The sequence below is a fragment of the Nymphaea colorata genome, chromosome 4 (genome assembly GCF_008831285.2).
Source record: "Nymphaea colorata isolate Beijing-Zhang1983 chromosome 4, ASM883128v2, whole genome shotgun sequence".
NCBI lineage: Eukaryota > Viridiplantae > Streptophyta > Magnoliopsida > Nymphaeales > Nymphaeaceae > Nymphaea > Nymphaea colorata.
Genome location: NC_045141.1, coordinates 2,360,303 through 2,375,416, shown reverse-complemented (window position 1 = coordinate 2,375,416; position 15,114 = coordinate 2,360,303). Strand labels below are relative to the sequence as shown.

General features: G+C 35.0%; 1 protein-coding gene across 2 annotated transcripts in view; it reads left to right on the top strand.

The window, feature by feature from the left end:
- The window catches only part of LOC116252513 (uncharacterized), a 39,296-nt gene extending 25,477 nt beyond the window's left edge, over positions 1-13,819 (top strand). For both annotated transcript variants that reach the window (XM_031626826.2, XM_031626827.2), the window contains exons 13-15: positions 12,100-12,172; positions 12,864-12,991; positions 13,414-13,819. In XM_031626826.2, coding sequence (XP_031482686.1) covers positions 12,100-12,172; positions 12,864-12,991; positions 13,414-13,536 — 324 coding nt within the window. In that variant the 3' untranslated portion in view covers positions 13,537-13,819. The remainder of the gene's footprint in view (positions 1-12,099; positions 12,173-12,863; positions 12,992-13,413) is intronic.
- The last annotated feature ends 1,295 nt before the right edge of the window (positions 13,820-15,114 follow it).

The following is a 15,114-nucleotide window of genomic DNA, read 5'->3' as shown; positions in this document are numbered from 1 at the left end:
TATGTTTTTAGTTACTTTATTCTAGTGCGAGCAAACTGGGTAGCGTTTAAACAATTAACCAAGGGTTATGCTGTTAGTGTCTAGGTTTCGGGTCTAGAACTGGGTGTACTGGACTGACCCAAAAGATGGATATGAATAAGAAAATCCGGGGGCTTTTAGGGTTGTGGATGTAATAGGGATTTTCTTTTGGTGAGGGTCGCGCAGACTGGGTTAGGGCAGTGCATGTGGATGAGTGTTTTCTTGTACAGGTAGAAGTTAGGAGGTGGTGGCTAACACATGCCCAAGTCCTGCAGTTACTGAGATTTTCCAGCCAAAGAAACTCTAAAACTCACCTAAATAGACTCAAATGCACAATTAACATTTAACAAAGAAAGCTTAAGCTATAATCCACAAGGCTAAAGCCGACTAGACAATATCCTAAAATCAATCAACGTCTGTAACTTAATTATTTGAATATATCCTTGGATTGACAAAATCAGAAGCAAAACTAATTGGAATTGCACACAACAATTTAAATCAAACAAGCAAACAATTAACATTTAACCAATGTTGTAAAAAGCGTATCGTAAGCCGTATCGGTCTGGCTTTAAAATCCGCTGTATCGTAAAATATCGTAACGTATCGTAACTGTATCGTTTTTTTTAATAAATCAGAAAAAATAGGAAAAAAAATCAAAAAATTCAGCAAAAATCAGTAAAAAACAAGAATAATATGTTCTTCATGAAAAACACATAGATTTATTAGTCATAAGGTCCATAAGTCTATGAGATACCACATCAAAAAACAAGTTTTAGATGTTATGTATTACATCAGAAGATGATAATGAAATTGTGAAAATGTTCAATGTCAATACATATAAAATGAAAGCACTCTCAACTCTCATTCATAATCTTCATCATATTCATTCTTATCCTCATCTCCATCTTCTTCTGCATTTTCATGTTCACGATTTAAAAAAACCTCTTTCCTCTCAACGAGAATCAACCACCCATGCACAAATCCATGGTTTATTCGATGATTTCATTTTGAAAATCGATGATTTCCCTCCATGGCGGCACAATCTCTAGGTTAAAAACGAGGAAGGGCCGAGTTTTTATAAAAAAAACTCGAAAAGGGGTTTCCAGCCCCCATTTTTTGGAATCAGCCCGTATCGTACGATACGGGGCGTGTATCGTATCGTATTTCGTAAAAGATACGTATCGTATCGTACGTATCGGCCCCATATCGTACGTATCGTATAACACTGCATTTAACAAAGAAAGCTTAAGCTATAATCCACAAGGCTAAAGCCGACTAGACAATATCCTAAAATCAATCAACGTTTGTAACTTAATTATTTGAATATATCCTTGGATTGACAAAATCAGAAGCAAAACTAATTAGAATTGCACACAACAATTTAAATCAAACAAGCAATGATAAGAATATATTTTATAGTCGAACTCCTACAACTTTCCAACATAATCTACACCTAAATATAATGCAACGACCAATTGACAACAAAAATACAAGAGACATGTTGATTGAGTTCAAGGAGAAACATAAAAAATATTTAAATCACACTAAAATTTTGCATATGAACCAGCTCAGATCCACGTGAAAATAATTGAGGCATTCAATCAAACAGGTGGTATGCAACAGTCATAAAGCATACTTGATGCTAGCATGATAAAGGTTGGGTATCGAGTTTATTGGCCGTAGTACAGGGTTGGGAAGTGGGTTCTCTACCAGTCACCAATCACCATCATTGATCAACAACCATGTTTAAACTGGGTGAAGAAATCGATCAGCCAAATCAAGAATCTTTAAACTTTTAACTACTTTTGGATAACACAAAATGCACAACTACTGGGGCGATGTATTGGAGTAAAATAGAATGCTCAGATCAATAGAACAAGAAGAGAGAGCTAAATAGAAAGAGATACTTACGGTGAACAGGAGATGCATGACATGATTTAGGTGCCTTAAGCAAAAAACCTATCCATTGGAGTAGTCTCAACAACTAGTTCCTTTAACGCTTCTTCTTTTATTTTCTTCTATAAATAAGGGACTTGGATCCCTTATTTGGTGTGGGCTTTAAGGCCTGATTTTGTGTATCGTTTGAGATTTAATATAAGTTTTTTTCACTTTTAGTTTGAGGTTTCTCCTTGTGTGACTTTTTTGAGTAGCTGGTATATTCAAGAGTGTAATTCTTGAAGTGTTTCTATCATCAAGTTTGGGTCTGGTTTACATGGTATCAAAGTAGTGGTTTGGCTCTTCGTTTGCTATTTTTCAAAGTCTTGAAAAATGAGTTCTTGCGGCCTATTCATAGCTGTGAAGCACACCAACTGTTTGACGAAAGTATTGGCTGCTGTTTTGCACAAAAAGAGATGTCTTCTTGCTGATCTTTGGTGGCTGTTTTTCGTGGATATCTCGCTGACCTTTTTTTCTGTTTTGGCACTGTCACAAGCTTCTATCTCGTTAATCTTTTCGTGGCTGATTTCGTGGACTGTTTTAGTGCTTCTTCAAGCTCTCTTGTTGCTTTTTTTATGGCTGTTTTCATCTTAGTGCTACCTCAAAAACTTAATTACATCTATATAAGGTACACATCATGGATGAGAGAATTGCTTCTATTCCTCTCCTTAAACTTACTTCATCTAATTATGTTCAACAGGCAAAAACTTTGATACACATAAAAAGATTGTGGGGACTTGTTGATGGGTTTGATGAGTCTACAAGTGAGCCACAATTAGTCTTAACCAAAACCATAGATGGAAAAACTCATGAACTAAATGGAAATGAAAAAGGTAAGGTTGTGAATGAATATGAGAAAAAATGGGAAGAATGGAAGACAAGACACCACAAAATCATTACATGGATTATTGCTTGTGTTGATACTACAACTACGAGTCAAATAACAAAACATAATTTTGCTCATGAAGCTTGGAAATTCCTCAAGAAAACCCATACTATGAAGGAAGTAGCTTACATGTGCGACCTTCAAATGAAAATTACAAGTCTCCAACAAGGAGATAAATCTATTAAGGAGTATGTTGGTGAGATGAAACAATTATGAGATGAACTAGCCTTATTTGAACCTGAATGGTTTGATCCAAGAGACATATTATTAAGAGAAAAACAAATTTAAGGGGAGAGATTTTATACATTTATTCTTGGTCTTAGTACGAAATATGATGGGGTCAAAACTTCTTTACTTCATAGACATAAATTGCCATTCATAAATGAGACCATAGTGAAACTTCAAATGGAAGAGAATAGACTTAACTTTTCTAGGAAGAAGAATGAAAGTGTTCTCGCTATCTCAAGAACCGGTGCTCATATGTGAACCTATAGGTCTCCTCATTTCAATCGAAGTTATGAGGATAACAACAAAAAGATTATATATTTTCATTGCCGATAAGGACATACCAAACCTAGGTGCCCTAAATTGACGAAGTTTGATAAGAAACAAGTGTGGGTGGGGTAATGCATGAAGAAAGTAATCACTTCGACCTAAATAAGCTTGTAAGTGCTCTCTAACCGAAGTTGATTGATGCTCTTCAACCACTTTTCAAAGGAGGGGCTTCTCCAATTTCCGGAGCAACGGTGGCATCTACATCATCATCATCAAGTACTCTTGGATACTTGATTCTGGAGCTTCATTTTATCTTACCCCTTGTAGTTCACTACTTAACGAATGCATTAAGAATCATGCCCTTTTGTTAAAACCACCGATGGAACTCCTCTTGAAATCCAATGTATTGTGAATATTGGTCAAAATTTTAATTCAAAAGTTTGTAAATACCAAAAGTTAAATTTATTCTAAAACTTAACTTGAATCTCTTGTCGGTTTCTCAAATAACTATTGCAGCCGTGAGTCTTGGAGAGAGAAAAGTCTCCTATTCATTAACCCTAATCTCCCTTATAAAAGAGATTAGGGTAGAAAAAGGATTTACAGATTACATCAATGAAAAATAAAGAAAATATTAAAGAGGTCTTATAACTCTTTAATATTACAAAGAGCCACCTAGAAACATAAACTCTTCTAATTCAACACTCCCCCTCAAGCTGGAGCATACATATTAAACATGCTCAGCTTAATAGTTAGGAGGTCTCTTTAAACATTCCTCTATTTTTGGTTGATGTAATTCGTAAATCTATTTTCTACCCTAATCTTTTTATTATGGAGATTAGGGTTAGTGAATGAATAAACGTTTCTCTCTCTAAGGCTGTCGGCTGTAACATAGTCTTTTTGATGTACAATGCCTTTGTTGTTTAGGAATTGTTCAAATTCATTTGAAATAAATTCACCTCCTGAATCACTTCTAATTGGTAGCAAATTGGGTTTTAATCATGTTATAGAAATTCCTAAAATTTACAAATACCTCTGATTTGTGTTTGAGAAAGTAAACCCAAACATTCCTTGAGAAATCATCAATAAAAATCACATGATATAATAATCTTCCTTTAGACATAATAGGTGCAGGTCCCTACACATTCGAATGCACCAATTCAAAAGGCGTTTGGGCAATAAAATTTCTATTATCAAAAGGTAAGACCTCTATTTTTGCCTTGATACAATAATACAATGAAAAGTCTTTTGACAATGTTTTTCCAATGTTGTAGAGATCATTTGTTCTAAAACCTTTCCCAATCGTCTTTTCGGATAAATGATCATGGATCAAACATTTATATTGTGAGAAAACTATATCAAAACCAAGGTCAATTATTTGGGAAATAAATAATAAATTCAAGTTCAATTTAGGAATACATCTAACTTAATGCTCTTTTAAAACTTTGGATTTAAATGTTTGATCAAGATTTCCAATAAAGTCAATTTCAAGAGGAGTTCCATCCTTTGTTTTTACAAAGGAATATGAATTATTTTTGGTGCATTCGATGAGAAGGGATCTACAAAGAGTCATATGAAAGAATGCACCCGAATCAGTAATCCAAGAAGACTTACCTAATGAAGTAGACATAATTGTAGCTCCCAATGTTGGAGGTGTACCTCCTCCCTTAAGCAATGGTTGAATGGTTTCAATGAGTTTTGATTGGAGAACACTTATGAGTTGATCAAGATGAAAGAAATTTGAATCTTTCTATTCTTCTTGGATGGGAGCAACCATATTGCTTCTTTTGTCAACACCTTTTAGCTTTGGACATTTGGGTTTAATATGTCTTTTTTCTTGACAATGGTAACAAATAATCATCTCTTTCCTCCTTCATTTGATCGGTTCAAATATGGAGGTCGATAAGGTTTTAAGTTGGCCCCTGCCTAGATGTAGCAAGAACATTGCTCGTTTTTTCTCTATCAAGGACTAGCCGATTCTCCTCCATTTGAAGTTCGGCAATAACATCATTCATATATGGTGTTTTAGGATGATGAAACAAAGAAGTTTTAATACCATCAAATTCGGGTCTTAGACCAATAACAAACTTATAAAATTTATCACGTTGGATTTGCTTTTCCCTTAGAACAAGATCTTGTGCATCAATCTAATGTGGTTCAAAAATGCTAAACTCATCGTACAATTGATGCATTTCAACCACAGTCTTTATTAGATCTAGCTCCTTGTTAGAGACTATGAATGTTGAATTGAATATTGTGCATATATATGCTACGTCTCTCATAGTGTGAGTTTTCTTTAAGTATTTCTATGTTTCTTGAACATAATATAATTTTGAAATCTACCCACTAGTAGCATTGTCTATACAAGTCAATATTCATTGAATAATTTTGTGATAGCCTACCTTCTATTCTTCTCACTTTTTATTATACTTAGCCACAACTTTTTCTCTTTTTGTTCCATCCAATTTTTCAGCCTTTCCATCAACAACTTTGGTCAAAACTAATTGAGGTTCAATTCTTGTCCCATCAACTAGTCCCCAAAGGTTTTTACTACGGAAGAAATGCTCTATAGTTCTAGCCCATTGGATATAGTTTGTTGATGAAAGTTTAGGAAAGGGAAGAGGAGAAACTTTTTCATCCATTGAATACAGTCAACAAGGATAATCTACTTATAGTTTTAAAAAGCTTGCTGCCACGTGAAGAAGAAAAGACCCCAGTAGCAAAAATAGTCCAGTCCCTCACACAGTAGGAGATAAAAATCCAGGTCTTGTATGTTGTGATCGAGTTGTTGGACTTATATAAATGTAATTGAGTTGTTGATGCAGCACCAAGATGAAATGAGCCAAAAAATCAGCAATAAGAGAGCTTGAGGTAGCACCGAAAACAGTCGACAAAATCAACTACAAGGTTAGCAATAAAGGAGCTTGAGATGACACCAAAATAGTCTACGAAGTCAACCACAAAATCAGCAATAAGGGAGCTTGAGGCAGCACCAAAACAATCTACGAAATCAGCAACAATTTCAGCAAAAACATAACTATTCTTTGTGCAAAAAAACAGCCACCACTTTCAACAAACAGTTGGTGTGCTTTACAGCCACGAAGGCAGCAAGAGCTGATTCTTCAAAGTTTTGAATATCAGCAAAAGTAGAACCAAACCAAAGCTCTGATACCATGTAAATTAGACCTCAACTTGAGAATAAAAACACTTCAAGGGTTACATTCTTAAAGATACCAATCACTCCAAGAAATCACATAATGAGACACCTCAAACTAGACGTGTAACACTTTTAATTAATGTTCAATAAGATACAAAACCAGGCCTTAAAGCCGTGGCAAAGCATGTGAACAGCCACCCTTTATATAGAGAGAGACTACACTAGATGGCAAAGAATTAGACGTTGGACTAGTTCCAACGGCTTGAAATCTAGCCGTCAACTCCTAGTCAAAGTCAAAATAAGAAAACAAAAAATAAACAAAAAAATACATAAAGAAAAGGAAAAATTTCATAAACATCCTAAGCACTATAATATAATATAATATAAATTTGGACACATACATTCTAACAAATATTTTGCATTCTTCATATGATGATGCTTCGAATGAGATTGATAGCATTTCTTTTGATAATAGACTACCAACAGAAGTTATAGTTTATAGGAGAAGGCCTCAAGAAAACACCCAAGAGTCTCAACCTACTCTTAGGAGATCTCAAAGAGATAGTAATTCACTTCAAAAGTTTGCCTCTTATGAGTCTTTTTCCCAAAACATAGGGCTTGCTTATTAGCTATTCACTCCTTTGATGAACCTTCGTCCTATCTTGAAGCCAAGACTAACCCACATTGGATTGAAGCTATGAACAATGAACTTAGAGACCTTGAAGACAATAAAACTTAGGACATTATTTCTCTTCCTTAGGGAAAAAGACAATAGAATGTAGGTAGGTATATAAAGTTAAGACTCAAAGTGATGGATGACTTGAAAGGTATAAAACTAGATTAGTTGTTAAAGGGTATACTCAAGAATATGACATAGACTACCAGACTACTAGGAGACCTTTGCTCCTGTTGCTAGAATGATATCCATTAGGACCCTAATGGCTGTTGCCGCCATCAAACAATGGTCCATATATCAAATGGATGTCAAGAATGTTTTTTTGAATGGTTACTTAAATGAGAAAGTGTACATGGACTCACCCTCTGGGCTTGATTTATTTAAAGGAAAAGTTCTCCATCTTAGGAAGGCACTATATGGTTTGAAACAAGCTCTAAAAGCTTGATTTGACATGTTTAGCAATGTTATGTTTAAACAGTGTTTTAGATTATATTATTTTGATACTGCTATCTTTGTTAAAAATACTGCTATAGGTATAATTGTATTGCTTTTATATGTAGATGATATGATATATTAGAGGTAATGATGCCAACAAAATTATGCAGGTATTTTCTAAAGAATGAATTTGAAATGACTGATTTGGGTAACTTAACATATTTCATTGGTATTGAAGTAGCTGATCGTAGAAGAGGATACTTACTCTCACAAATTAAGTCTGCCAATAATATTATAAGCAGATCAGGAATCACTGATAACAAGGTGGTCGACACTCTTGAAACTTTAGGAGTAAAAATGAAGATTGATGATGGAGAAATTCTAAAAAATCCTACACCCTTTCGTCAATTGGTTGGAGCTCTCACATATCTATCCATCACAAGGCCTGATATATCTCATGCTGTACATGTCATAAGTCAGTTTCAACAAAGACCTACTTTTGTACACATGGGAGCTGCATTAAGGATTGTTCAATATGTCAAACACACTATCATTAAGGGACTTTTTCTATCTTCCTCATCAAATTTGAATATGATTGCTTATGCTGATGCTGATTGGGATGGAGATCCTAACAATAGGCATTCCACCACCAATTTTTGTGCTTTTTTAGGTGACTCTTAGTTCTTGGAGGTGCGAAAAACAAAATAAAATCTCTCTATTTTCAACCGAAGTAGAGTATCGTGCTATGACTACCACTACCATGGAGATTGTATGGTTAAAAATTTTATTGAATGACATTGGAATTGACTTGACTGAAGCCATTAAGCTCTGCTGCAACAATAAAAGCGCCATTTACATTGCTAGCAACCATACTTTTCATGGAAGGACAAAACATATTGAAATGGATTGTCACTATGTGGGAGAAGAATATCTTAGCCGAACAATTGACATATCTTTTGTTCCTTCAGAATATCAACTTGGAGATTTCTTCACCAAGGCACTTGCTTCAGCAAGATTTCAGTTTTTTCTTGGCACGGTGATTACACTGTAAGTTTGAGAGGGGTTGGGGGCGTTAGAATTTAAGGTTTAGACATCATGTAAGTATACATATGTGCATTTATATGTATTGTCATACATCAAATATTCTTTGACCTTGGTAGTTTTATGTATGATTTGTATATATAAGTATATATATGTATGCATAGGTTTTTCGGTATTTATTTTCTCTTCTTTTCTAGATTTATTTCTTTTCTTTTTCTTTGTATTTTTTGTATTCTTTTATCTTCTTTTTTGATCAGCTAGGAGGGCTAGCTGTTGGTTGCTCCCAACAGCTAGATTTCTAGCCGTTGGAGCCAATGTTATAAAAGGCGTAGCGTATTGTGTATCGGTCGGGCCGACCTATACGCCGTATCGTAAACGTAGCGTAACATATCGTAAAATTAATTTTTTAATTTTAAAAAATATTTAAAAATCAGAAAAAAATAGACAAAAATCCTTAAAAATCTGAAAAAAATGAACAAAAAATCAGAAATCAAGAAAAATAAAAAATGTATTCAAATATAAAAAAGATCATCATACATAAGGAACATTCATGTGTATACTATCAACAACATATTCAAAAATAAGAAATCAAATATTCAAATTAACATAATAAGCATTCATCACAATTTTAAACTTGAAAATTTTATAAAATTTTAGGACTTAGAGTCTTAAGACTTGGAGTTTTAGGACTTAGATTACATCACAATTTTATAAGTTCAAACATACAGTTATCATCTTTCATGATTCAACGATGATATCTCCCAAATTGATGAATCCTCGGTTAATTTTTATGAAAATAGGCAAAATCTCTCCCTCCTATGTCTATTGGAGTCTTTAAATACAAGAAGAGAGAGAGGGATGAGTGTTTGAACTTTTAAAAAATAAGGAATTTTATGTTTTCTCCCGTATCGTACGATACGGGCGATACGGGTACGATACGCACGTGTATCGTACAGATAACATTGGTTGGAGCAGTCCCAACAACTAGTTCCTTTAACCCTTCTTCTTTCCTTTTCTTCTATAAATAAGGGACTTGGTGTGAGATTTAATACAAGTTCTTTTCACCTCTAGTGTAAGGTTTCTCCTTGTGTAACTTTTTTGGAGTGATTGGTATCTTCAAGAGTACAGCTCTTAAAGTATTTCTATCATCAAGTTTGGGCTTGGTTTACAGATCCATCTTGATATGCTTGTGCCTGCCGTAAATAGGATTTACGACCATCTTAATAGCATTTTGGTTGTCACAAAATGTGGATTTGTAAACCAGTTCTACCAACTCCTATAAAAGATGCTTAACTCACACGACCTCTGCTATAACAGCCGCCACAGATCTTTATTTTGCTTGAGTACTGGATCTGACTTACTGTTCTAAGATATCAAGTTCATTACAACACAATGTCGTGACACTGATCTTCTTCTTCTAGATTTCTAGCTAAGTTTGCATCAGTGTAGGTCATTAGCTCATGCATATTTCCCGGTGTAGAAGATTTATTGTAGACAAATCTGTCCCCAATAGTTCCTTTCAAGTACCTCAAAATCCACTTAATTGCATCCATGTGAGCTGAACTTGGCTCATACATAAACTGTGATAGCTTGTTAATAGGACATACAATATCTAGTCTAGTAAAGGTAAGATACTACAGCATACCTGCAATGCTTCTGTACCTTTTAGGATCTCGAGATATCTCTCCATCTTCAAGGCTTAGGCTCTGATGCAGGACACTTTGTGTAGATAGTGGCTTGCAATCCTTGATCCTGGCTTTATCCAGGAAATCAAGAGTGTACTTGTGCTGGGTCAGAGGTAAGAAATCATCTCCTCCATCAATATCTACTCCAAGAAGATTTCTGAGGTTGCCCAAGTCCTTCATCTTAAGTCACTGATTTGGATCTCTTTCATTTGACGTATATGGGTTTTTGTATTGCCTGCAATAATAATGTAATCCACATAAATAAAAAGTAAGTTCACAACATCCCCTTGTCTGAAAATAAATAATGAATGATCCAATTGAGATCTATGAAAATCGTTCCTTTCAATCTCCAAGGAAAAACTGTAAAATCAAGGATGAGTGACCTGTTTCAATCCATAGATAGATCTCTTCAATCAAAATACATGTGGTAGGATCACCCTCAACAATACCCTGTGGGCTGGTCTGTATAAACTTCCTTTTTCAAGTCCCCATGTAGGAATGCATTCTTCACATTTAGCTGGCCAAATATCTACTCACGATTTACTGCCAAAGAAAGAAAAGCTCTTATTGTTCCTATCTTGACAACCGGGCTGACATTTCATTACAATCTAGCCCATATTCTTGCATGAATCCCTTTTGCCACTAGTCGAGCCTTTTGTCTTCTTATGCTGCCATCCAGTTTATGGTTTACGTTGTAAACTCATTCACAAGCTATATGTCAAGAGGTTTAGCCATAATTTCCCACCTCCGACATGCATGAAGTGCCTCAATTTTTTCATTCATAACTTCAACCCATCACCATGAAGCAATGGCTTGCTGGATTCATAGGTTCATGCTGGTTCCCAGATGGATAGAGAAGTCCCAAGGAAAAATTCTCATAACTCACCCACCTTTCCGCTGGATGTCGAACTCTGTCACTTTACATAGTATATCAGTAGATGAAGAAGATGATGTCTGAAGCAAATGGGAAACAAAAGTCTTCTCTCTTCTTATATAGACATGATCAACAAATTAATACTGTATGTTTGAGGGTGGAACATTGACTTCATCTTGTTTTCAGTCTCCTCAATGCAACTTTGTTCTGAAACATGTGGTGTTGACGGCTCATGATGCGTGCTGACAAAAAATTTTTGCACTTAGCCATGCATGATAGACTTCAACATCTTTAGAGAAAGAAAAGAACAACTTTCCCTCAGAGTCATGTTTATCAAAGACTACATTTCATGAGATTTTTATCTTTTGTCCATCTACTAGTGGGATTGTAATGCTGATGCCAATTATGATAATCTGTATAGCCCACAAACCTGCCTTGTAGCCTTTTCTTGGAATTTATGAACAAAAAATTGATTCAATAAGACTGTTAAAGGAGGATTGATTAGATTCTTTTGTTCTGTTTTTGGTTTGATGTTATGAGTTTAATATAGTTTCAGGTTCAATGGGGACCCAATGGCCCACTTCCCTTGTGATTTCCCATATTATTCGAATTGTTAAATTAGGTTGCTTACATTTGAAACATGGCTATGTGAAATTGTTTTTGTCCCCCATCTCATACTTATTAATTCCTTCAACATTGGCCTTACTTGGTACATGGCATGAATGAAAAGTACATGCACCTTCAATGAATCATTTTTTACATATCATGCTTCCACACCATTATAGGTATCTTCCCTGAATGTACAATAATTCTTTTTCTGTTCTGATTTTTGTTGTTGTGCCTTATTAATATCTTAAACAGAAGAACATCTTTTTTGGCGATAACTTTTTCTATCTGCAGATTGATACACTTCTAGCATGTGGGGGACTTTCAAAGAACGGATTACTTCTTCAAGAGCATGCTGATGTTATTGGTTCTCTCTCTCTCTCTTGCTCTCTCTCTGATGCACAGGCACACACACACATACACACAGAGTCCATGTGGGATGATATTTATGTTTACTATAGAAATATGTTTCAGAAATTTGATCGGAGATTAAAATTAAAGGAAAAAAGAACTATATATTTAAAATTTACCAAGTGTCTATATAATTTTTTGGGATTGTCCTGGTGGTATTGCAAATGCAAGAAGCCTATGTTATTATAGATATTTCAATATTTTGTAAAATCTCATTCACTTGGTGCTCTAAAATGTTGTAGATACCTGTCATACCATGTACACACTCTTGATTATTGAGGATGCCCATGGCCTGATTATGGAAAAAGCAAGATTTGATCCTACAGTGGATTTCTTAAAGCTGACACTATATCTCCAGAGATTTTGCCAAGATACAATTACAAAAGAAAAAAAAAAACATTTAGCTCTGAACTTACTACAAGCGGATCCATGTAATCTGATCTTGACAACAAAGATATCCTTATAAATTTTTTGGGGCTGGCCTTATCATGGTCTGATTTTTTATTTTTAGCATCTATTTTCTTTGGTGGTGGGAATGCAGTCTGTATGGCTAATGGTGGTTCGTTCCAGACCTAATGAAATAAATTTGCCACATTTTTGGTCAGATAAAATGGAAAATATATGTGAAGGTTTCTCATAAATGACAGGATGCCCTATAGTTCTTCCAAGGGAAGGTGAATCTGTGCTTCTAGGTGCAGCCATTCTTGGAGCTGTTGCTGCAAAGAAGTATCCGAGCCTTCGTCATGCAATGAAAGCAATGAATGCTCCTGGCCAGGTATACAAACTGGATCCGCCTCTTGCATATGAACTTTTCGTAGGCAATTTCCTGCTTTTTCTTCTTTAGACAGGCAAGCTGGGGTTTAGCCAGGCCAACAGAAAGGCACCCCAGTCATTGAATTGTTGTTTTTCATTTTAGTGGTCTCAAGTCCAAACCTCTAGCCAGGTGGAAAGAACTAGCAAGAAATTTAGTACAGCTCAGGTGGAAAGAACCGTCATGAAATTTAGCACACTTGAGAACTGCTTGGCACAATCCAGGCCTGGTTCTTAATGGATGATATCCTGATTGATTCTAGTCTCTAGATATCTAGCCTAACATGCATTAAGATATGGTTTGCTTCACATCTAGTGCTTATTTGATATGCCTTGCTTCCATAAGCTCAACGTTTCTTGCTTCTTATGACACTCTTCATTTTTCAGGTGATTCATCCTTCTAAAGATCCAAAAGTTAAAAAATACCATGATGCAAAGTACTGCATTTTCCATGAACTCTATGAACAACAGGTTTCTCATCGGTCAATCATGGCTGAAGCTTTGTCCTAATTCGGTGCACAAAGTTTCATAGAAAATCTGGAACAAAAATGCTTGGAGGTTTAGAGATGATTTTTTGAGATTGAAAAGGTGAACTTTGTTTTTTTTTTTTAGTTTTATTTAAAGAAGTTTACATGTACCTTTGCCCTTTGCTTTTGAAAATGGCACTGAGCTGCTAGTTTATCTTGCTTTGAGCTACTACAAATGTTAGCCTTGTTAAAAAAGACGTGGAAAATGTGATATGTAAGCCTACTAGTGTTGCCAAATGTCAGACAATGCAGGTACCTTCGAAGTCCCTCGAATTTTAACTTATTGACTATATATTTCAGAATATTGTGATACATCAGTATTTGTGAAAATATGCATCAGATTAAAATAACAAAAATATTGTTATTTTCAATCTACAGTGGTTTTGCAATAGAAATTAATTAATTTTCACATCTTTTATTTTTATTTTCTGATAACTTGTGGAAAATGTAATAATTGAAATCCTCACATTTTTTGCTATAGATTTTCACTCATAAAAACTTACGGAAAGTGTAATATTTGAAAATCCCAAGAGAAAATGTTCTTGGTTTTGCACATGCAATCGGCATGCACCACAAAAGGGAAGGCCGTGAATACATTGTCCTTTGGATCGAGTAGAATCTGAGTGTAGCAAATAACAAGTTAGCATTCTATAAAAGTGTCTTTGCAAATTGCACGATGAAGTGGTCAGTTTAAATAGTTAAAGAGTTGCGTTCATTAATTGCCTTTAAGTTGGCATGATGACATACCAAATACAAAAAGGGCATTTGGGAAACATCTTCACCTACTGATGAAATAAAAAGTGGATTTCAAATGTGCCGTTGATTACATTTTGCAGCGGCGACTACTATTTCTGCTAATCTTGCTTATGAATAGCAACTTTAGTTTCCCACTCAATGAAGAGGGTTTCAACGCGACTTCCTTTGAATACAAACATCTTATTTTTGTTTGCCGACATTTCTTGTAAACAAAAATGTAAGGTATGTAAATGACATTGGGTAGAAGCTAGTTTGTCGAAGAACAATGGAGAGTGCTTGAGGTGTATGTTGGTTCTTACACAGAAGGAAAGACAGTTGAATTGTTGAAAGTGAAAGATATTCTGTTGAAACATAAGTTTGATATTTGATATCAAATGAGTACAAACAATGTATTGATATGCATAAAACATTGGTGAGTCTGATGCATTGAAGATCTTCAAAGTTATATGCACAAATATGATGGTGGTGACTATAGTGCATGTGGTTGTACTCTTAATGAGTGCGGATCTGAAGAGAGTGTTCCAATGGATACAGACATATAGGAATGAGGCAGTTATGAGTTTGATGCTCCATGTGTAAGAATGGAATTCAATAACAACAAAGATGTCTTCCAATATAACAACCACTATGCACTTATCCATGAGTTTGGCATTAAGAAGGAAGGGCAAAAGGAAATAAGAAAGAGATTATTATAAGAAAAGACTTATGTATGTTCAAAAGATGGTTTCTTCTAACACAGTAAAGCCAAACAAATTCATAAAGGAACTCCTAGATGTAGATGTCCTGCAAAGATGGTGATTAGGAG